This window comes from Anser brachyrhynchus (genome assembly GCF_964034855.1).
Source record: "Anser brachyrhynchus genome assembly, chromosome: 7".
NCBI classification, from domain to species: domain Eukaryota; kingdom Metazoa; phylum Chordata; class Aves; order Anseriformes; family Anatidae; genus Anser; species Anser brachyrhynchus.
In genome coordinates this window covers 16,260,382-16,284,426 of record NC_137701.1, presented here as the reverse complement: position 1 = coordinate 16,284,426, position 24,045 = coordinate 16,260,382, and the positions used below count along the sequence as shown (strand labels likewise).

The window sequence follows — 24,045 nt, the reverse complement described above, 5'->3', positions numbered from 1 at the left end:
AATTTTGATAAACCTGAGGTTATGTTTCTCTTTCAGAAGTCAATGCCTATTTTTATTATAACGTCCACTGGTAACTATGTAATTTCAGTATTTAGGCATTTGAGTTTTCTCAGCTCTATATAATTAGCGTTTTTGACCAAAAACTTTTGAGAAGTGGGTAACAGTTTGGCAGCAAGCTTCAGTGTGTACTATCTAAACTGGAGAGTGAGGTTGTTGAAAAATGTTCATAAAAATTGTTCGGCCTGCAGGGCAAACACGGGCCCCTGCACAAGTGGTTGGCAGGAGTTCAAAATAAGAGGAAAGTAATTACTTGTGTAGCAGATGATATGCTATCTCTTTCTAGGCAGAGATCTGAATTGAACATGTATGAGTTAAATAGTCAGAGAACGTATCTTCTAGGAAATTTTAGAAGTGTTTGATTCAGCATAAGTAGAGGTAGAAGTCTAAGCTAAACAAAAATACAGAGGATAGAAATTTGAGACTTCGTTTAATTGCAGCTTAGCAGTCAGCTTCATAAAATATTATCTTTAATTTCCTTTGCTGTGTTCTCAGATAAAGCACTTAATTGTAATTGGACACATGTGAGGGGTGTATGCACATGTACATTTGAAGGTCTGGAAATCATGAACTTCCCTGTTATATCATATAGAGACTGTGAGACTAGTAAAGACAGACTTTTCCTGTTCTTAGTGATATCACAGGCAAATTATGGCTTGTGGACCATTCCTTCTATTTGCAATTACTTCTAATAGAGCTTTCTATAAGCACAGCAATTCATCTACCCACAGTAAATTAGAGGACTAGCATTTACACTAATCCATCAAAAGCACCACTAGGTGCTAGATATTTCAGCAAAAATTAATATGCATTGGGAAATAAGTTCTCTGCATCCTGTAAATGATAATGATGGAAATTCCATTCTAACAACAAAATATTATTATTATACTAATATGACTGGATAAGAGAGTTTTTTAAATTGCTAAGGCTAAGTAACTGAGTATGGCTAAAATAGTTATTGTAAAATGTAACATCTGTAATTTTATAAGTTTAATTAGATATTTTTTTTTATGCTACAGAATTATTGTAAATTGACAATTGCAAATTACCTTGAGTACTCAGTCACAGAAACAGACTTTGGTTTGGGTATGAAAAGAAGCAGTTCACAACTTGTAAGGAACATTTCTTACTGTAATTATAGCACTAATGGGATCCATATCAATCACCAGTTAAATCATTACACAATTTCTTCAATTTTCTGTTCAGATCATTTCTGAAGTCATACTTGAAAAGTAACAGCTTTTATTTTATTTAAATTCCATTTAGACATAGATCTCATTTGATTTTTTTAAAGAGCTTATGATTTTCCTATAAAGAAAAGTTTTCATGTTAGGAAAAAGTAAAGATAGGCAACATTACAAGTAAAAGCTACTTGAACAGTATATCCATCTGTTCCTAATGTAGTTACCTGTAAGTGACAATTTCTATATCTTTTTTTTAAGCATTTTTCCATCTCTAAGTCTAGCTCCTCTTCTCTGATTCTTTAGTACTTACAAATTGAAAAACCTTCATATCATAAAACTTTAGGTTTTGATAATGATGATCTTTTCAGTTAATTTTTTTTGTGAGTTTTCATAGCTTTCCCACTAGTTTCTCAGGGTCTGAATGAAGGAATGACTGAATGAGGTTCCCTACCTAAAGTTACCCAAAAATTCTGGTCTCTTTTAGACCTAACAGGCTGCTAATCTGTGATTCCATTTGATGCTTTTAAAAGCATCCTCACTTCTAACTCGGCAAGTGTGGAGGAAGGCATTTCCTTGACATCAAGTCAAGTTTCCCCAGGTCAGTGACTTTTTGCCTCTACAAAATTTGTACACATGCAGTGACAGGGTCTTGTCACTGCAGCACTCCAGGATCAACAAACTAGGTCTAGGAGAGTCAGGCTCTTTTAGTGTCTAAAAAACCTCTGGGGTCTGTTTTTGGACATAGAGGAACAGAAAGGGAAGAAGGTAAGGCAAGAAGTTTATGCTTTTCGTCAGCTCCCTTTTGCCATCCAAGTTAGCACAAATTAGTTTTAGGCAATAGCAAATATTCTCTCACATATAGAGGCAATAGAACTTATTCTCTTTTTAAATCTTTTTTTAAATTCTCTTTTTAATTTCTCTTATCTATGAAAAGCAAGTTATTTTCTCACAATTAAGTTAAAGTTCAAAAAAATGATACGCGCTTCTAATATCAGGTTCAACAGTGGTAGAGACAAGATAGTTGCAAAGAACATGCCTACTTGCAAAAAAAAAGGTATGGTGTGGAGGAGTCTGCCTGTTCTGTGTGCGACATTGAGTGCAGTGGCAGACAGCCAAGGTATACTGTAAACAGACTATGCATCATTCCACAGAATAATGAGGAACACAGGGTTAAGTCAAGTCTATCTGCAGATTAAGAATACCAAAGACTGTAAAGCCAGTGAGCATACAGAGCTCTGCTTTAGATCTGGTCCTCTGAGCTGTGAAGCAAAATGCTTTAAAGAAGCTGCTTCTCTTTCAGATCTCATTACCGCTCTGTCAGCGCCCGAAGAGAAGCTCTCCTGGGCAGCAAATCCTCCAGTCCTGCTGACACCAGAATACAATTAATCTGGAGACTTAGTTTCTGCCTAAAGTAAGGTCCTATCTGAAAGAGAATGAAAGGCTAAGGGAGAAGCGCACTCAGTACCATTAAATGGTCTGAGAAGGATCCACCTGGCCAGGTTGTGAGGAGATAAGAGATTCCTTCTGGAGAGGAATGTGTACTACACTGCCCTGAGGCTGGCAGCACAAATTCCAGCTGCGGTTTGCATGGCTTTTCTTTCCACTCTTCTGCATAACAAAGAATTATTAAAACCACACTATTATATGACTTATTTAGCTGTCACTTGCTATTTGTTTTTGCTTTCTCCCTGAGGTACAAAACAGAGGAAGCTTGCAGTCTGCCTATTGAAAATGTCTGAATTCAAAGACCAGATGCTCAAGACAGAAATGTACACGCCTCCTTTTTGTAAGTCCTGTTTCAGTGACCTTGTTTTATACATTCAAACATCAATAAACTCAGTACCAAATCCAAGGATCAAATTATTAATTTCAAAATAATCTCTTCTCTGCCAAAGAAACCCCTTGTTTGCAGCACTGCTGCAGTTTCAACAAAGATAATAGAGTTGGATTTTGACTTGCAATGCAGAAAGCAGAGCTTGGCTGTAAGGCCACATGGACAAGGTGGAAGCTGGATGTACTTTCATGTTATTCATAACATCCAAGTCTTCACCACAGCACACAGCAAACGAGTAAAATAGAAACTGTGTAGAAAGGCCCTTCCATCCAAGCTCATTCACAGTGCCCCGCTTTTCTTGTAGGGTATTCAAATAATGATTTCTCATTCATCGTTAATCATATTCAATTCAACTATCTCAAAGAACAAACTACATTTACACACAAAAAAAAAAAAAAAAGTTAAATGTATATGGAACTCTGAACTCTGCAGCCAAATCCAAAGCTAAACGTCTGCTATGAGAAGCCAAAATACTAACAGAAAATAAAAACTCATTTTAAGTAAGGAGCTACTGTGCAGCTTTTAAAAACTTTGCAGATAGTTACCTAAATGAAATCTAATGTTTATTCAGAAGTAATGACCTGCCTGTAAGAAGACAATCTGCACTCTCAACTAGTGAAGCACAGTAAAATCGTTTTGAAATCATATGTATACATTGGTGAAAACTCTGCAGGCCTGTGGAATGTATCAGCAAGAACAGATTCAGCTCCATAATTCACACTGCATCTTGCCTACAATGTAGTTATATTACTATAAGGGTGTAATTTGGCTTCACACTAACAATTCCCTCCCTAAGATGAAACAATTATCCTGACTGACAATAATTCATAAGGCAATTCTTCCCAAATGACATTGTCTGTGGCAGTCCTGCTTATCTGTCCATCTTTCCTCCCACATACAAATACAGTTTGATATCTCTGCAACAGCAAAATTAATCCTTTTTCTTAATGACTGATGTTTATACTACAAAATGAGTACAGGGATCTGCTCTAAGAAATTCTACTCTCTGAACTTTTCCCATACAATATTCAGAGTAATGACTGGTCAGTGATTTCCTGTTGACTGGTGACTGACTGAAATGAAATCATTGGGAAGTCTGAGAAATGGTCAGCTGAGACCTTATCCAATAACATAACCTGTTTCTTTTAAATACTAGTATTTTAGCGCTATCTTTTCTTGTAGTTATGACAGTCAAGAAGATGGCACCAAACTAAGAAAGACAGTTTTCAAACATTTGAACCCCATTTGATTTTGATACACACAAATTCCAACCATTGTTTTAATGACTCCTAAAGAAACCTGAACCTCCTTTCCTGGAGCTGTTGTACTCAGTGTCTGTAATGTTTAGTATTTACATTTGTTTGTTTAATGGAACAATTCTGAAAGAAAGCATTTCAAACCAAGAAAGCTATTACTCTGGCATTAATAGAGAATTTACAAAATGAACAAAAGCAGCAGATTAGACCCTACTTAAATGAAAGTCTGCACAAATTGGTGGAGCTCTCTGGTAGTGGAAAGTCAGAGGCAAGATGTGTGGCACCAGGAATTGAGCAAAATATTTGCTCCATTGGGTACACTTATAGGTTTCTAGGGACAACATGGTTCCCAAAATGCATAATCTAAAACAGAATGATGATAGTATTTAGAGCAGATATTCAAAAGGATATCACAGAAAAGTTGTGATAAATCTGTGACCACAACTGAAAAGTGACTTTCCACAGAAGCAAACAAACTTTCTCATGAAAGAAAGCAAATGGCAAAGACTCCCTTTCCCATAGCCAGCTTGAATCTCTACCCAATGCACAGCGGAAACAGGCAGAGCCATAGCCAGTACCTCCAACACTCATAGCACTCAAAAGTGACCCATAGGTTTCAAGCAAACATGCTCCTTCAACAGCTGAAGGACTATATAGAAACTGTGGCATACCTTTAGAAACACTATTTCAAATTTTTCCAGATAAAATAAGTGTAATTTCCTTGCTTCCAAAGCAAGAAACATAACATGTCCATTCATTTGTAATGTCCTGTCATCAGGTTTCAGAGTGAAAACCAGAAAAATACTTCCAATGAAGCACTGAAGTTTAAGGTGTTCAGAACACTAGTTTGATGGACTTTCTCTCTGACAAGTTGCAGACATTTGTTTACTGATCGCTTGCACCAAAAGTCCCAAAAGTCTACACTGAAATTTGCATTTGAGCAGAGTGAATTACACAGTGCAGGTGCATGGTGGTCCCTTAAAGTAGTCCTTTAATCATCTTTCAGTATTGCTAAGTACAAAAATAATTGACGAGAAAAAAAAAAAAGGCAGGGACATAGCAGCCCCCTAATATCTAAACATCTTTAAGCATCTTTTAACACAGGCTTCTTTACCTGCGGTCTCAAAAGACAAAGTACTGATACTTCCTATGGAACAGCAATAACATATATTTACCTACATACACTGACAGGAATGATGGAACAGCTCCAGTAATGCTGATTCTGAAGCTAACGTTTACAAAATTACATCAGAGCTAAGGGAGTGTTAACATAAAAGGACTTACCTGCATTTCAATTTGGATAACCACTCTCACTAGTCATACATCTTTTAAATTAGGTGATTGAACCTTACACAGGATCCAACATTAATCTGACTACCATCATATAAGAGAGTGAGGTACTGTATTATGAAAGCAAATACTATTCACAGCTTACAGATAACTCTCCCATTTGCTAATTAGTCATTTTAACAAACAGATGAAAACGGTCTTTCCCGGGGAACAAAACAAAAGCCAAGGACGGAAGCTACTCACATTCCTTTGAGCCGTTGCCACATTTTCTCTGCATGTCCTCCTATTTGATACTTTACAGAGGTGCTTTCCAGTTCCCGAGTTGTTTCCGTCGCTCGAGCCCCCATCGTTATTGTCCTACAGCGATACAGTTACAGTCAGGCTCAGCAGCAAGTAAAAGCATTCCTTAGTCCACTACAAATGTCAGAAGATCCACGCACGTTAGACAGTAGCAGCTTTCACATCAAAACACATCAGAATTACAACAGCTGAGGGATGATCCTGCCTGAATTGCTATTCACTTGGATAGACAAATCCACTCTTCCCCCCCACACAAGCACAGAGCAGCACACACAGCTCCTCTGACCTCACGAGTCTAATCCATACGTGTGAGCCAGCTACTACACTACTGACTGGCTGCACAAGCTCCTTCCTCATGCACTTTGTCTGCTGTAGGGATATGCACAGAAGCACAAAAGATTCCTTAAAATGGACTATAATTCATTGCCATGCAGGATAAATGTGAATGGTTTTAACGATCCAGAAGGAAAGAAAGGCTGGCTTCTGCTCTGCAGGTTGGAGAAACAGGCTGCAATAGAAAAGCAGATGGTAGGAGCCAGTATCAGCCACATCACCCTACAAAGAGCACGTGTTCAAATGCCAGCACTTTCTTCTCTTTAGTTGATCCTGAATTGATTCTTAAGGAATAAATATCTACCAGCCTCTTGAGAAGAAAAAGACCGAACAAATGCTAAGTCGACAGTGAAGACAAGTATAAATCCCTGCAGAAGAGAAATCAGAGAGCTCTACAGGTTGTTATTGAAGGAGTATGCTGTAACGATGACTGTTCACCTTCTCCTAGCAACTCCACACAGTAGGTAGCTGTCAATTTAACTGGTGGGAAATGCAGCAGCTGCAAGACAGCCTGCTCAGCAAATCCTTTGGGATAGCAGCATGCCCGTGTCAAAATCTGATGCTGAACTCTGCGTGTCTGCCAGCAAGACAATTAGGTGCACGTAAACAGCACAAGGGTTGAGGACTAAAAGGTACACCAGCCGCACAGCATGTTGCCAGCGCTGTCTTTCAAGTGCAGACCTAAGCACCCAGTTGTACAGCCAAGGCTGGGTTTTGGAGAGGGCGAAGGGGAGGATTTCCTCGCCTGCTCAGCACAGACCCAAGTTAGCAATGCACCCCCTGTACTTTGTAAATAGCACCTGTCTCACTCGGTGAATCAGCAACAATCTTTGTTTCTCAAGCAGCAGCCAAATAATCAAATATACCGCAGACTTCTCTCAGTGACTGTGTTTGTTTCAATCAGAGCGAGAGCTGCACCAGAAGCCAGGCAAGAGGCATGTGCCAAGTGGCAGTAACCGTGCCGGAGCTTCGCCAGCTGCTGTCATCGCAGCCAGCCACTGGGCTGGGCTGGACCTCTGAGGGCAAGGGTCTTCAAGATGCTGACTGGAAGGAGCATAAGGTAGCAGATGCATACCTCAGTATGGCTTTAATTGGACAGTTTTATCTGTGTTCATTGTTACAAAGGTATAACAAATCTGTAACAATGATGTCACACACCGATGATAGATTCCCATCTGATGCAATTGGCAGAAATGGGTAATATCGTTAAGTATTCAGGATCTTGCAGAAAAATATAGAAGAGGCTCACTGATTTGAAACAATCCCAATGCTCCTCAGAATCTTTTAATCTGATTTCTTTCTCCAGGAAACTTTTTTTTCTGCTTAAGATATAAAATATCCCCTATGGGAGTTATAAACCAATTTGAGATGCATCTGTTACACATTGATTTCAGGTGGATAATTAAATAGTACATTTCATTTACTTCTCTGCTTTTAATGCATACACAGTTTTAAACTGGTGTTATTTCACTGACTTTCAGAGACTTATTCCTGACTCAGACCAATAATAGTCAGTCCCACGTTCTTCACTAGCAATGTCCAAAAAACAGTCATTGGATGAGCAACATCTCTTATAATTTTCAAAGAGCACCATTAGACAACAGTGAAGAAATTAAAAAAAAAAAAACACACACCATAATTTTTTGTTTCAGAAACTGCAAAGCATTTATTTGGTTAAAGGCAATAGTATTTTTGAAACTTCACTGAGGAACCACTTAGAAGCTTCCAAACTTTCCACTCCTGTTGTGCATGGAGTCCTACTAAAGTTTGCAAGAAAAAGTATAAATATCCCTCCAAAGAATAACTGATGAGAACTCTCACACTGATCTGGGCTCTTCCTTGCCTCGTAACTTCCAGACCTCTGAAGCAATGCAAAGAACAGAAGTATTTATAGAAACCACATAAACCTCCAAGGACAGAGGGAATTTTAAGGGCCTATTTTTTCTCATAAAGTATTCCCTGCTCTTGTCGTCCAATTTTACAACGAAAAAAGAAAATAGTGCGTGTAAGCTGTTCCCTCCCCCTCACAAGAAAATATGTAGTTGAAAATACACTGTTTTGATTTACTGGAGAGAACTATTATCAGCAGGTAGTATCCTTCTGGGAAGAACAAGCTGCCCAAACAATACCACTGTGAGTGGAGATACACCTGTTGATTTCACTGGAACTCCGCAAAGAAAAACAGGAACAGCTTCACTCCTTGTGGGCCCACGCTGCTAAAACAACAGGAATTCCTACAGCAGAAACACCTGGCAAGGCTTAGCCAAAGGACAGATAAAGTAGCCTCCTCGCTGAAGGCTTATACTGATATAGCAAACCACCAGAGATGACATTGGAGGATAAAATCTTGTCTTCAAAAATGAAAGAAGCAGAAGGAAACACATAAAAAGGGATAGATATGGCATTAAAAAAACCAGGAGGTAGCCCAAGCAAATGTTCTGCACACCCCTAAAGAGAGAGAAACCAACCATTAAATTAAAATAATAATAGTAATAAATAATAATAATAGTAAATACAATATTTTTTTTTAAAGATACGCTGCTATCTTGGAAATGTAAACAAAGAAACTCTCATGGAGGCACTGGGAAAGGAAAGGCTTTCATCCCTTCAGCTCCTGTGGGCAAGCCTCAGAGAAGGCAGCAGCAGAGCCCCATGCATCTCCTCCCCTGCAGGAGAGTAGGCAGCAGCTGAGCCGAAGCAGCATTAGCTCCCCACAGATGCACCAGCTGATGTGGGGCAGAAAGGGCAGGAACTTGCTGCTGGAGTAGAGGGCAACCAGAAATTACAGTCCATAAGCAACAACAGGGGGACCAGGGAAGGAATTGCAGCTGACCTGACTTGCTCAGAAATACACCTGTGCCCTTCTTGTACAAAGCGGTGTAAAGGTGATCTAGAATACTAAACAAGAAGCAGTTATTTTAAGGAAGTCAGAACAATGAGAAAGGTTGCATCTGAGATGATAAATTATCTCAGATAGATTTTCTCTGGCCTTTTCCTTTTCTTGTTCTGTTTGCCTGCTTCTGCCCTGGCTAACCCTGTATTTGTGCTACAGTCCCCTCATGAACGGAGTTCCTAGCTTGCCTGAGATGCCCATCTGTGTTCATTATTAACCAGTAAGAAGCATAGTAAAGCAAGAAGCAGTATCTACTCTTATTAAAGTTCAAGGACTTGATTTAAATACACAGGTCTCCAGCAATCTTGCAATGGCAAAGTACCGATGTTACAGCAATGCTGGATTTTCAGACTCTCCATAGAATACATTAATAACATTATCAGCCTTATGTAACTGATGGACTGCAACTTGAGAGACTTACACACACAGCCTACACAGTGCATTGGCATTGACTCAGTTAAGTAGATAAAAGAGCTGGGATTGGTACAGGTTGATAACTGTTAACAGTAAATAGATGACCTAAAAAGGAGAATCAGCAAGGAGTATTTTCCCTTTAATATTTTTATTTTAGTATGTTTTCCTACGTCTGATTTACTCTATTTGGGGTTTCTCCGTGTAATCACTAATGTACATATGTTCAATCTTGTGTCTTGCAACTAGCAAGCTTTAAGTATAGCAAAGAGAAGAATTATCTTCCATTTGCTTGCTATGTGCATGTTATCCCATACTAGTTAAGAACTTTGAGTCAGATTTATCAAAGCTTTTAGGCAATTAAAAATGAAAGCAAATACCTATGAAAGCTTGCAATCAAATTAGCTGGTAAACCCTCAAGGTACAAACAGATACCTATTTGCAAATCTAGGTATGACATATTAAGACCTTGTCACATCTGTTCATTCAATACTGCCCCTTACTAGAGGTCACCAGCTCCAAAATTCTGTCATTACTGTGTGAGCAGTCACAGACAGGTTCAGCACCAAGTGAACTTGGGTTAATTACAGCAGATGTCTCAAATCTGCATTAATGTCATCTACGACCTCACAGCAGTCAACAGAATGCCCAGGTACCTTAGGTAGGCACACCTTTTATAAAGTTTGCTTTGAATATGGCCTTTTCTTCCATTTACTTTAAAGAATCATTCATTTACTTTACTGAGCCAAATAGTAAATATTCTGGGAGATGGAAAAAAATATATAATAATTGCAGAGATGAGAGGTGTGCTACAGATAATCCAAACAAAAAGAACTACAAAGGATAAAGGTCTTGTATCACCGGGAGCAAGAAATAGAAAAATAAAACAAAGGCTATTTTTAATAAGTGGACTTGGAAAGAGTTTGAGAAGATCCCACTGAAAAGTGCTGGAAACAAAGAAAGATAGTTGGCAATCCAGAGGAAATCAAATGTTCAGTGGAAAGTGTGCTACAAGTCAATGAATGAAATGAAGCAGGAGAGTTTTGCAAGGCAAAGCGATAAAAAGGATGGCCTTGACCTGCTTTGTAAGGTAGATGCTCAGTTCGCAGTTACATGCAACATCTCCAGGCATGTGGGAACTGATCAGCAGAAATTTACTAGTAAAGTTAAGCTGAAAAATAACAGGAATCAAATGGGATGCCTGAGTGAAACTGAATGGAAAGTACAGAATAGTTCTGAGCTCTTCCTTGCTATGATTCCATTATAACTTTTCAGTAGTTCATTGTAATTCTTTAGAAAGAAAGTGAGAGGCTGTGGTTACTTTGTTCAAAATGTGGTTATAGAAAACCACTGAAGACCAGATTAAAGTTTCTCAACATAGAAACTATAGCAATTGCGTGTAGCTCATACAGTGATGGGCAATCGGCACAACCTAAGAAAATAGAGGTTATTGTTTTTCTAGGGCTTTGTGGCTTTTAACTGCTTTTTTTACAAAGAATTGGCAAACTGTTTTTTAATAGCAATGGCTGAAGTCAAGGTACATTCATGTACATGAGGAACATTCATGAAACAAAAATCAACCTTTAGGAATTCCTCAAGAAGCAGTTTGGCTGCAAAACTAATATGCTGATTTTTGGAGAAGAAAAAAAAACATTCTGGAACTGGCAGTGCTGATGGAATAAGACACAGGAATTAAATTGCAACAGAGAATCAGAAGGATAATGGTGTTCTCCATAATAACATGAGATTGCTACTTTTAAATGGCAAAAAGGGCAAGACTGCCCACCACCATAGTGTAGAGCAAACAGCTGTAGAATAAACACTAATGTCCTGAGTTAGATGTGCTCCTATCAGAGCACACTGTTTTATCACACTTCCTACATTTTTGATTTCTTCTTTAGGAGTATTCATGAAGCCATTATAACTCTGATAACCATGCATGGAAGAGGTAATGGTAAGGTAGAAGTCACTTCAATACAAAAGCTGTGGTTGACTGTGGAAAATGAACTGCTAAGTTATTGGTATGGGCATACAGCTGGAGAAAGAGAGAAAAGAATAAAAGGCAAAAGGAAGAAGGCAAACCAGATTTGACAAAGCATCTTCAAGTTTATCCCACAGAACTAAATCAGAGGCAAAGAAAATAACTAGTCCATGGTGCAGTAAGTGTGTAGACAAATACAGCATGGAGTGAAGTTGTCTTAGCTAACTACTATCTAAAGAGGTTATTTCAAGCATCCATTTTGAACAACTCAACAACGAAAATAAGAAAATTGTTCCCTTCAGCTATATATTACTTCCACAAGGACCATAGCAACAAGAAAATGTCTCTTGATATTTATAAAAGACTATAACGGAACAGATGCCAGCAGAGAAGAAAAACCTCTCTATCTCAAAGTACAAATGCAACATAGGGATTCTACTGTTAACAGAGCTGCATTATTAAGTGTGGAACTATACATTACAGAAGACCAAAAGTATAAATTAATTCAAAAAGGACTAGGTAATACATCCAGTGCAAGTCCAACGAGTGTTGTTTAACAAAATGGTTCAGATGCAACCTCCAGCTTAAGATGTCTACAAGCTGTGGAATATCATAAGGTAAAAAAGCATAGTACAGAAGGATTACTTTATATACAGTCTTTTTGTTATATTCCTTTTCTAAGTATTTTCTCCTGACCATCATCGGGAACAGAATACTAAGTGAGAGAAGTATGGTATTTCTTATGTCTTTATTCAAAGACATAAGTAATACATAAGTAATACATATGTATACATATAATACTGTAATATTACATAATAATGTAATAATGTAATACATATAATAATACATAAGTAATACATATTTGTATTTTATTCAATACAAAAATGGTTCTTGTGATGTAGAAAAATATTTTTGAATAATTTTAAAGTTAAAAAAATGTATCTGTAGAATCAGTAGTTTTATTCCTTGATTTATTAAGAAGGAATTTTTCATAAAACCTTTGCAAAATGCCATTTGCTTCAATTAGCAAGAGATGGAGTCATTGGTACTGTATACACATGGTACAAAAATAAATATATAAAGAGTACCTAGCAAAGAGCCAAGAACATATTCCCTCCATCCTTCAACTTGACCTGGATAATATGTTTTATAGTAAAAAACCTACAACAGATATGTAAGATACCTAAGAAAATGAACAAATTCAACCTTAATTTTCACAGCTTCTAGTTTCAAAGAATTCCATCTGTATAAAATTAATAATCTCTAAAAGTCAGTATGAAAGAGAATTGAATATTATTAAGTACATGACATGACAGTGTTGGGGTATGCACAATATTATCTGATTCAAAATTAGTCTGTTCAGAACCTCTGCACTTCAGGGACTTGCTACATTACTTGAAATCCTTGCTGAATTCAGAAGGGTCTTTTGTTAACATATTGTGCATTTTAACCTTAATTCCAGCAAGATGGAATCCAGCTTTTGGCTTATAAACATCTTAAAAGATGATTGGAGTATTCAACTGATGGTAAAAACTGGCAGCACATTTAAAACTTAGTTCAACAGTCTAGCATGCAACAAGATTAATGAGAAGAGCAAACCTCTGCTGACAGTCAGATGTTTAGTATCACTTAACTGTGTTTAATATCACTGGAACAGGCAAGTTCAACCAAAGTGTAAAGGTAAAGTTTAGGGAAGTTTTAAAGTTGTGCTGGCAAAACATCCCTCTGTCAAGTTTTTCATATCAACCCATGATTTGGAATAAATGTCCTTGAATATATTTTCCAAACAAAATATAAGAGAAATATGTTGATTCAAATCAAAGCCATAACTAACATAATGAGTTTTAAAATAAACTGTTTCTTTCTTAAATATTGGACTTCTTTAGAATGACAGATTCTAAAAGTATAAATTAATTATCTACTTTATTAATTCATATTTTATCGACCTTTGAACAATTGGATATTAAACATCTGTAGAAAGACTGCCTGTTAGTGGGGGCCAGTAAAGCTACTCACATTTACAGGTTGAAAACTGAGGCCAGGGGAGCGACTGAACAATGCTGAATTGCAAAGGCATTACTGGTGGACCAGTACATTAGCAACAAGTATATACACCCTACAGAAGATGTAAAATCAAAAGAGCTTTGTATATATGTAGGAATAGCTGTAGCTCCTCCACAACTGTCTGTTTTCACTGAAATGTCTTTGCACCTGGTGTTATCCTACAGCCACAGGTAGGGCTGCAGGTGGGGTGGGAACTGTAAGCCACCACTGCACCTCTTGTCTTACCCACTGCCTTCATATAGCTACAAACACCCATGACTGTACTTTGATATGGCTGGTGAAGTCGTACTTGTGATAGAGATTTACTAAAAGGAGTGTAAAAGAGTAAGCCCTATAAAGCTGAGCTCATCAGGATCCTCTTTGGGCTGCCTTATTTTGCTTCCCTTTGCTCGTTTATTTATCATTAGAATTTAAGTTGCCACTTCCTTGAATGTGCTTCCTGCTGGTATTAATTTCCACCAGTGTTATTTCTGAGCATTTTTACCACATGTAAGCAGTTGTGAACCTCTTACCAATAAGAAAGGAAAAAAAAAAAAAAGCCTGGAAGTTAATTCAAATGGAACCTGTGTCAAGCTGTGGCAGCTGGAGGAGTGAACTCACCCTGCTGCTGCATTCAAAAATGTAAAAAAATATTTAATAAAACAGTGAGGCAGTTGTCCTTGAATTAGATCACAGACTGAGCATAAACCAAACATGGATTTATCAGCTTACAGATGGGAAAAGAGCTGAAAAATTTCTGCTTGATCTGACAGCTACCTTAGCAGGTTAGAGTTTCCCTGCTCCTTATTAAGTCCCTGAAGTCTAACTGCCACAAAAAATAAAATAAAATAAAATAAAATAAAATAAAATAAAATAAAATAAAATAAAATAAAATAAATAAAAAGTGCAAATTTCAGATTATAAGCAAGAAAATGCAAAATACAGGAAGTGTTTAGGAAACCTCAGGTGAACTCTTCTATCCAGTTTTAGGCACCAAACTTTATTACTGTGTGCGTGCAAATTTCAGTAAGTCCAGATGTGGATAAGAATAAAGAATTGCATGAGTATAGATGAATGTAAGTAAAGAATAAAGTTAGCATAAAGAAATGATACAGTAACTGTATTGAGTAGTTTGGCAAGATATAATGCTTTTATATATATATTGTATGTCAATACTAAAAAACAAACCAAAAATAATCAATGTTTCTCAATATTTAATTGGGTGGCAGAAACAGTAATCAGATTAATTTGCAACAAGCACCAAGCAACAAGTTTAGGCTAGAAGTAAAGAAGCACTCCCCAGCTATGAAAAACACTGGAGCTGAATACCCAGGCTGACAATGGAATCTTTCTCTCTAAAGCTTGAGAAGAGAACAGACAAAAATGTGAAATCAGAAATGTAGATGGTCCCTTGTATCTTCCTTACTTCCATTTTTTAAGCTTGATTTTTAAAATACGTGTTCAATTAGCTTGGGTTGAGATATTCAAAAATACCCTATAAAAACAGAAGAGAGTGGAGGATCCCACAGAGAAGCAACAGGAAAGCACATTATAAGCTCACGAATGCTCAGCTACTTGCAGGAGAATTCTTACGACTGGTAAAATCAAATTTTCTGTTCTGTTAATGGAATGCAGTCATTTTCTTATAAAGAGAGAGGGTGTCCTCAAAATATCCATGCTATCAATTCTAGAAACTCTTCAGCAACAAATAGCAGTCTGTACTTCACTCAAAATGAAAATATTTCTGTTTCTGACTATTCAGAAAATATCTGTGGATAGCACTGAGTATAAATGCATGCTTTTTGATCTGAAAAGTGTATTGCTTCATCCAGCCAGATGCAGTGCTGCACACAGATTAGCACACCAGTTTGACTAATTCCACATCACTTTCAAGAGCAATAGTATTGTTGAAGTATATCTTTACAAAAGACATTTTTTTATTTTAATGCTTAGAGTAATATATAATTGTAAGAAAGAACCCAACTTGTTTCTGAATTGTTCATGTTTAATTGTTCTTTAAAAAATAATAAGAATAAAAAAATAACTTGTCCCTGATTTCCAGCTGCTTTAGCTTCAGCTTCCAATAATAGCATCTTTTTTCCATTTTCCTTCTTTGCCTTACACATCCTCTCTGCAGCACACTGCTAACTCTTGTTCATACCTACAGATCATTTTCCAATCATGTTATTTTTTTGATAAACCAAAAAAAAAAAAAGGAGTTCTTAAATCTCTCACAAAATGGTACATTTGTCACTCTTACATGACCAAAACAATTTTCAGTGTTTGTTAAAGTATCTCCATTCTCCAATCAGCCTGAGCACCCCAGCTGAGCTCTCAAACAGTTCTGTTTTCTGTGGTGCCACAGCTGTTTTCTGGGAAGTAACTTAAATGGTCATCAGAAAAAAGAAATTCATGCAAAAAGGGGGAGGGGGTGTTGGGTTTTTATACCTATTGGTTAGCCAAAGTATCATATGTTTGATAGCTTCCAACACTGATGGGCTCATCCATCAGATTATGTATGTGACTTTTAATAAAAGATAAGTAAAAGCTGGACAATAAGCCTTTTCTGATTTAAAATCAATAGCCTGAGTGGACATGTAAGAAATAAAATGAAATAAAATAAAATAACAGCAAAACTTTGGTGAGACCATACTCATTTTAACAAACCTGTAAACTGAGGTGTTCTGTTTTGGGATTTTGCTCGAGAAAGTGACCGTATAACTCAGACAGTTCCTCTGTGTGGATAAGACCTGATTCAGATCCCACTGAGGTCTTCCTGCCTGGAGAACTTTTCTTTGTGTGGCTGCTGCCTATGTCAGTACCGATGCAAATGGTGAAGTGCATCTGCGAAGCCAGAGGCCACCCAGTGGCACAATCCTTTGCATGGGCTGGGGCAGGAATTTTACACAACAGGAAATATTTCCTGTGATCCTATTTTTAAGTAAAGATATTACATTTTGACATACAAAAACAGAAAGAAAATGCACCGGTTATTAATCTGACACTTTTAATAAAAACATGATTTGAGCTGTAACTCTAAAATTGTTGCACATTTACACTAAATGGTCATGACTCAAGATGGACCTGAAGAACAAGCCAGAATATTACTGTGACTACTCAAATGCTTGATACAGCCTTAATAATATCTTCCTTCCATTCAATAAAACAGCCCCTTTTCTGCAATATCAGGGCTATCAAGACCTTGGATTTGATTATTGCAGGCCAATATCCTATCTGCAGAAACAGCCAATGTTACATAGCTAGGGAACAAATTAACTAAGCATAAAATGAGCCTTCTCCAGCACCTTCCCAAACAAGGGACTTTTTGAGCCAGGGATTGCATTTGATAGCACATCTCCTGGCTCTGGCTAGATTCTTTCCATATGAATTCCCTTAAAGCTTTCTTGAAATCATTTATTCATTACTTTCTACAACATCCTGGGGCAATTTTGCTCTACACTTCAGTAACACATTACAGAAAATACATTGTCATGTGTATGTTTTAAGTGTAACACATGCTATACATGCTATCCCTAAATTCTTCCATTAGAAGAACATTAGATAATTATTTCCTGTTCACATTCTCCATCCCACTCACAGCTTCATGCTATTTATACAAAAATTAATATGTGAGAATGACGCGGATTTACAGAATAGCATATCATTTTTGGGTTGTTGTCGGTTCTCCTCCTAAGAATCACAAATGTTTCCCATGCCTTTTCACAGTTGCTGAGCCCTTAGCTGACATTTGTCAGACAACACCTGGAGAATGATGTCCAAGTTTGGGTTCTTTGGAACACGAAAGACATTGACATACTTACATAAATCCAGCAAAGTACCACCAGGGCTCTGGAGCACATGATGTATGAGGAGAGGCCGAGAGAACTGAGCCAGTTCAGCCTGGAGAAAAGAGGTCTTAAGGGAGACCTTATTGTTGCTTACAGCTCCCCAGTCAAAGGAAACAGACAGAGGTGGAGCTAGACTCTTCTCAGAGGTGCACATCGACAGAAAGGAGGCAAAAAGAAGAAATGAAGAATTATGGTGTTAGGGGGAAAATGAGAAATTCCAATATTTTGAAAAGAATTTTCACCATGAGGGTGGTTGAAAGCTGGAAGTGGGGCTGTGGAAGCTCCATCCTAGGAGGAGTTCCAGGGTGGACTAGACAAGCCCCCAAGTACCTTGATCCAGGCTTTGACTGCTTGACCTGCAGCGGTCCCTATCAACTAAAACTGGGGTTCTGGGAGTCTAAGATGGAGCAAAGCAGTGCCACTGTGGATAAAGCTGCATTGGCAAAAGCTGTGCTCTGCACTGCTGCAAGCTGGCACTTTGTATTTCCAATTACTTAAAAGTTCTTTTAAAGTACTTGAAATCTGCACACTTCACATTCTCTTCAATAGCAGGATATAGACTATATAATTTACCTACAGGATTCATTGCTTCAGGATGCCATTGATTCAATTATAACATTAAGATATAAATAATAATGACAGCTGCTATTAATGTAACATCAGATAAAAATAAAAAGGCTAGCAATTTTCAGGCTTCAGCTCATAAGCATATCACCGGGTGGAACAAAAGCAGAGTTATCTTGTTACAACAAAACAAAATCCTGGCCAGGCATATCTAATACACAATTCTTTCAGAGACAGAAAATTGAATTATTTAAGCATTTTCCTATGTCTTATATACTGTTTTCAGTACTAAATATTTGAAGAATCATTTTGTATATTGATTTCTGAAGATAAGTACTAGACAATCCTCACATCAGTAATTATTTCTCTGCTTTTCCTTTCACTTGTTCCTTCAGAATATAAAAGCACAATTATGACAGCATGCAAAAGACAGATAAAATATTGAAGTCTTGCTACTTACAAATTATTGTTCAAACATATGCATCTATGAAATCCACGTTTTTGTATGCAAAGGCACTACAAAATACATTTAAAATGTAATGTTCAATAACCCAAAATATAATGGTCTATTCAGTTCAAACAAAGGCTAAAACATTAAAAGGCCAAAGTCTGGAAGAATTATCTGCTTTGTTTTAAAAACACATTTAAAATGAAGAGACCTTAGCAAATTTAATCTGCTATAGCTGACATCATTCCTGGGCATTGATTCAAATTCCAAATTTAATTTCGGTGAAGCCTTAGTAAAAGTAATGCCTTCTGCAGATTCAGAGCCATCTGACTGACATTATCTACTGATGACAATAAAAAGTAACTTAACCAAATACGGTTTCTGTAAACAGTTCTTAACATTAAGGATAGATGAAATGTATGTTAAACTGGCTTGGTACAAGATTCTGGGTCACTGGATGTTGCTTACTATTGTCATGGTTTATGCACTTCAAAGAAGCATCAGTACAGATTTGAGTTCTTCCGAATGCATTTTTTTCTTTTAGCTAGACATATGCTTTGTGTCACAATTTGATGACTTTTGATATATTGATATGGTGAAAATGTACTTCCTACTGTACAGAAAGGTATGGCTTGGTGAGCAAAGCACAGAACAGAGCACGGGAAAATCCAGGCTGGGGAGAACCTCTGGCCTGGCGTACCTCTGTGACACTTAGCATGGTTTTACATTTGTGACAATGGTAAAAGGGAGATGAAAAGTCTTTTTATTTACTTGACGTTTTATGGTAGATATCAAAGTGTACTTAGTTCATCCTCGTTATTGACATTGCAAAATTGGCAGGAAATTGCATGAGTTGAACCTTTCTTGGGAAATTTTTAGGTTACAACTTTGCTCAGACAATTTATCTGAAAGTACATTTGGCAGAGCGCTCTACAATCTCACAAAAGACCACATTGGAATTTGCTGGGGACTGACAGAGCTCCAAGTGTGTATATTTGCTTATGCAAAAATATTGCTTGCACAAAAAAAAAAAAAAAAAAAAAAAAGCTGATTTTTATCCAAATCAATTGAATGGTGTTCATTAATCCTCACTCATGCACATTTGTACAGGTCCTAGGATTTCTATTTCTAAACATATCTGAGCATACTTTTCAGTTACAATGAAACATCCACATATTCTATATTACTTTTTAAATGGAATAATAGCTTTTTGAAATAAACCCATAAAGGTGCCATCAGATATAAAAACCCTTCGTTCCTTCAGTTCCTCAACTCCTTCCCTCATAGGAGCAAGTGTTAAACAAATAAGAATAGCCCAAAGAAACACTTAAAGAGAGAATCGCAATCCAGGAGCTTTATCTGGAAATGTTTTCCTATGCATTAGACCAGAAGTCTAGAGACAATGAAAAAATATTTTTCTGCTTGACTCGGAACGTCAGGTTATTCAGCATGGCCATGGCCTTCAGGCTGATTGCTGAAAAAAAGCAGTGCTCTTCAGAGAAATATCTACTTCTGTGTGTTCCTGTAATTTTACTTTCCTAATCAATAAAAATCTTCAAATTAAATTTTTGTTTGTAAGAACATCACAGTTGACTGTACATTACCAAATGGTATTTTAGAAAAAATCTGTGAAAGATGCAATAATAGATACACTCCTTTTGTTGATTGTGGATATGCCTGAAAACTTTTGTGCTAACAAAGTCGTTGAACTTAGTTAAAATGAGTACTGGGAAGGCAAACATGGTTGTTCCTTGTTTTAACAGAATAAGTGTCATCTCTCAACACTGTTTCACACAATTACTAGCAGATAAAAACAACTCTTCCCACATTACAACTACTTCCTAAACTAGCTGGAACTTTTATTTTGATAAAAAGTTTATTCCCCATTACCCATCTTCAGTCTCTGTTCCTAACTTCCTAATAAAGAAAAGGGTAGAAATTTTCTTTAGCTATGACCCTTGTCAACAGCAGTAATGACATGGGTTTGTTTGTTTGTTTTAAGAAAGAAGCAGAAGAAACAGCAGAAGAAGACAGGACATAGATGTTTAAATTTCCTAGGGAGATCGTGAAGGTTAGAAAGCTCCTGATGATAGCTCAGATTCAGCTACAAATGCAAGCTTGATCTGCTTGTTCTGAATTATTTAAACTGGACTATAGCCTCTGCTGAAAGCAAATAAAGCCCAGAAAGTCCAAATTATTTTTTCAAATAACAAAGCTGAACCACATCAGGTATAGAAACAACTGATCTGCTTTAAAAGCTGCAGACTGGAAGTTGTAAGGATTTTAAAAGACAATAACACCCACCTTGTACAAGCTTGCCAAATACGGTTTTCTTGGCAGAAGGAAGCGTGCAAGGCAGTGTTTTGTTACTTAATGAAATCCAGGGGCAGAGCCAAAGGGCCCCGATAGTAGGCCATAAATGGGCACGTTCACCAGGGCCATTGCAGTTCACTTTACCCCCACCCGTAATTCAGAGCCTGCTTGTACACTGCTAAGGCACAGCAGGCGTAAAGGACGTGAATTTAGTAAAGTACATCCTTTTAAGCCCTTTTCTAATGCACTTTCGTATCACTCATTGTAGGGCAAAGTTTATTATCTTAATCTGTGTCATTATGAGTCTGAGATATTCGGTATCCAACAAAGCTCGGTCAAATGTAAAAGATTATAGCATGTGATAAAAGGGCTGTATCTCTGGCACAAAATAATGCAGAAGAGCAGAAATGATGGCCAGCTTTCACTATGTAGCCCTACACATTAAATTAACACCAGACCAAGGCACCAAGAGCTGCACAAACAAAATTACTCTTGGCACTGGCATTAAGTTTTCAATAACTGTGGCCTTGTTAAGTAAAAAAAGTACTTTGTTCTGTTGAATCATTTTAGTTCAGAATTTCTGATTATTCTTATTCTCCACATGTTTTTAATAGCTAGTATCTTGTGGGTTAAACAAAATATTTTCTCTGAAAATGTTTAAATTATACAATATCACAAGCTTCTCATAATCTATCCATATTTTCTGAAGTAGTTTTTTTTCAATTTGTGTAAAATTTCAGCCATATGGATGAAGACAGCAGCTTAAGAAAGATCTTTTGCAATGCAACAAAAGCAATGGGAGAAAAGCTCTGCAAGGTTTACGTTCAACAGACTTACTGCAGATTCAGTGTAAGTACAAATAAACGTAATCCAAAGTCAGTACAAATCCATGACATCCCAATGGATGCCACAAAATATTTATAGGCATGCTGGAGAGCTCAAATTGAAAAGAAACAACAGAAAAATAAATTGTCAATGGCAAAGAAAACAAACAGGAGACAAAACCAAAATACTCATCACTCTGATCACAGTAATGCAGAGATAATTTTTGCCCATAATCTGTTCACTGCTAGCCAGTACATAAATTGCCTTCAAAATCCTAGAAATAACATGGAGTTTAAGTCAAAAAAGAATTCCCCAATGAAGAATTTATGGTCTTTAAATAGTTTCTTACCAGACTTGGCATTTTCTTTAAAAGCTAAGAACATGCATCAAGAATAATAATGATGAACTTACAAGACTGACAGTCATTTTAGAGAAATTAAATCTTTGCATTTTATCCTCCTATTCCTTTCATTTTTGTCCTTCTCATATATGTACATTTAGTGCTTAATTATATAGAAAACATAGTTATTTGGTCCCAAGCCAAGAATCCATTTGCAGAACAAAAGCATAAACAGGAGAAAAAAATTGAAAAAAAATATTTTGGATTTTTAATTAACTGATAAAACATCTTGTAAATTTGCATTAATTACACACTGAATTTCAGAAAAGCAAAGAACGAAAGCTGTAACTATGGGCCTAGTTCATCGAAGTATTTAAGTGAATGATTTGAAATCCCTGAATATCCATGTGAAGGTGCCCAAGCAGACAAATGCCTGCTGATAGCATGAACTGCGGGCCCATAACCCAGCAGCACAGCACTGCCTGAAGTGGCTGTCTCAAGGTTGTCACCAAGAGAGCAAGAAGCAGACATGACGGTGGCAGTCATGCAGTAGCACCGCAGCAGGGCACATCATGCCAGGTGAGCTGGCCTGCCCACAGCACCTCGATGCTATGTGCAAAGGGCATCCCATGCTTCTGCCAGTTTTTCTGAAGCTATGAAGCATCTCTGTGCTAGGAGTTGCAGCAGCTGGCCTCTGCAGACAGCATAAAAAGGAAAAAAAAAAAAAAATCCCAGTAGCATTTTAGTGATTGCTCCTTGCAATATCGTAGTAACAATGTTTCTGTCATCAATATTAATCTAACTAATATGTTGTAAAATTAGAAAATAGGAATTCTTTGGAGTTAGCTGGTCCAATTTTGGAAATGCCCTTTAAATATATTTCAATATTTACAGTAAAACAGGTCAGCCCCTTCATGTGCCACTTTATGAACATGTTTCTGCTTGGTCAGTAGCTATTCAAGGACAGCTGCAAGGATTTTGCAGGAACACTGGCACGGGTGCATAATTGCACAGTGCGTTTACATGGGACTGGTTTCTCTGTGATGTACCAGTGCCCAAAATCATCACAACTGGGACCTATACATCTGCTTTTTGTTGTTGTTTTTCTATTTAAAAAAAAAAAAAAAAAAAAAAAAGGACTATCTTGTTATTGTCACAAAGCATTTAAAACTGGGAAGGAACAGAGACATGAGAAAAATCCTCAAAAGAAAAGATATCAAATGAAATGTGTTATGGGACACTCTATCCATGTTTATTTTAACTACAGAGTTGCCAGTCTTTCGTCCTTCCTCATCTGCAGTCTCATTTACATGAATGAATAGTCTTCATGTTTTCCAAATACTAATACTGCAATACAAAAGTGTCATAAACTTGGCCTTTACAACAGCAAATGCATCATATTCAAAATGTTCTTCGATGTAATATCTCCCTTATTTAGGATTCAGTGAAGACCACAGATGGAGATAACATTTGCTCACACTATTACATAGCAGACTATTTAATAGTCAATGTGTCAGAGCACTGTTCACTTCGCCTTAAAATAAGCAGATTTTAAAAGAAGTTTCAGTGGTTAAATCTGAAAGAGGTTCCTTCTTTCCCTTTAAATGCAACATGGACATCCAATGAAAGTACAGATCAAAATCCTAAAAGACTTCACAGCAGTTACAACTAAATTTATAAGCATAATCATCTGTATGAGCACCCTAAAACTGTTATCTTCTTACAACCACATTACAAATACAGTGCTGAGATTTAATGAGAATAAAAATTTAATACTTTTTTATGAGTGCAAAGCGAACAAACAGGTGCACCTACCGAGTGATAACACAGTACTGTGAGAAGTGGCAGAGAAGCAAAATCAACCAAGTGCTGTTCGCTTTGTGCACAGTACATAATACTATGACTTGAACTGTCACTTACCCTGCACCCCCTTCAACAATAAATCTTCAAGGCAAAGATAAAATGAACCTCTCTTCCAAACAAATCATTATATTTTTTTTTTCTGTGAGTAAAAGTACTCAGACAACATTTAAATATTGTGCAAGAAAAACAATCTGACAAAAGCAAATAAATCCTAATATCATAAACAGCTGCACACAGCAAAATTCGAGCATGTAAGCACAAA

The 24,045-nt window shown here is 37.0% G+C and overlaps 1 protein-coding gene across 10 annotated transcripts in view; it reads right to left on the bottom strand.

Annotated features, from left to right (window-relative positions):
- PDE1A (phosphodiesterase 1A) overlaps positions 1-24,045 on the bottom strand; it is a 183,690-nt gene that overhangs the window by 147,756 nt on the left and 11,889 nt on the right. For 3 of the 10 annotated variants that reach the window (XR_013953790.1, XM_080600431.1, XM_080600435.1), the window contains exons 1-2: positions 6,208-6,226; positions 5,865-5,978 (exon numbers count right to left, since the gene is read on the bottom strand). Coding sequence is in view for 9 of the 10 variants with exons in the window: in XM_080600431.1 (XP_080456557.1) it covers positions 5,865-5,968 (104 nt within the window). In the remaining variant the exon portion in view is untranslated. Of the gene's footprint in view, positions 1-5,864; positions 5,979-6,061; positions 6,157-6,207; positions 6,473-6,558; positions 6,699-9,087; positions 9,121-24,045 lie in introns of those variants that run through there. The other 7 variants (XM_080600443.1, XM_080600434.1, XM_080600442.1 and 4 more) reach the window with 7 other exon arrangements.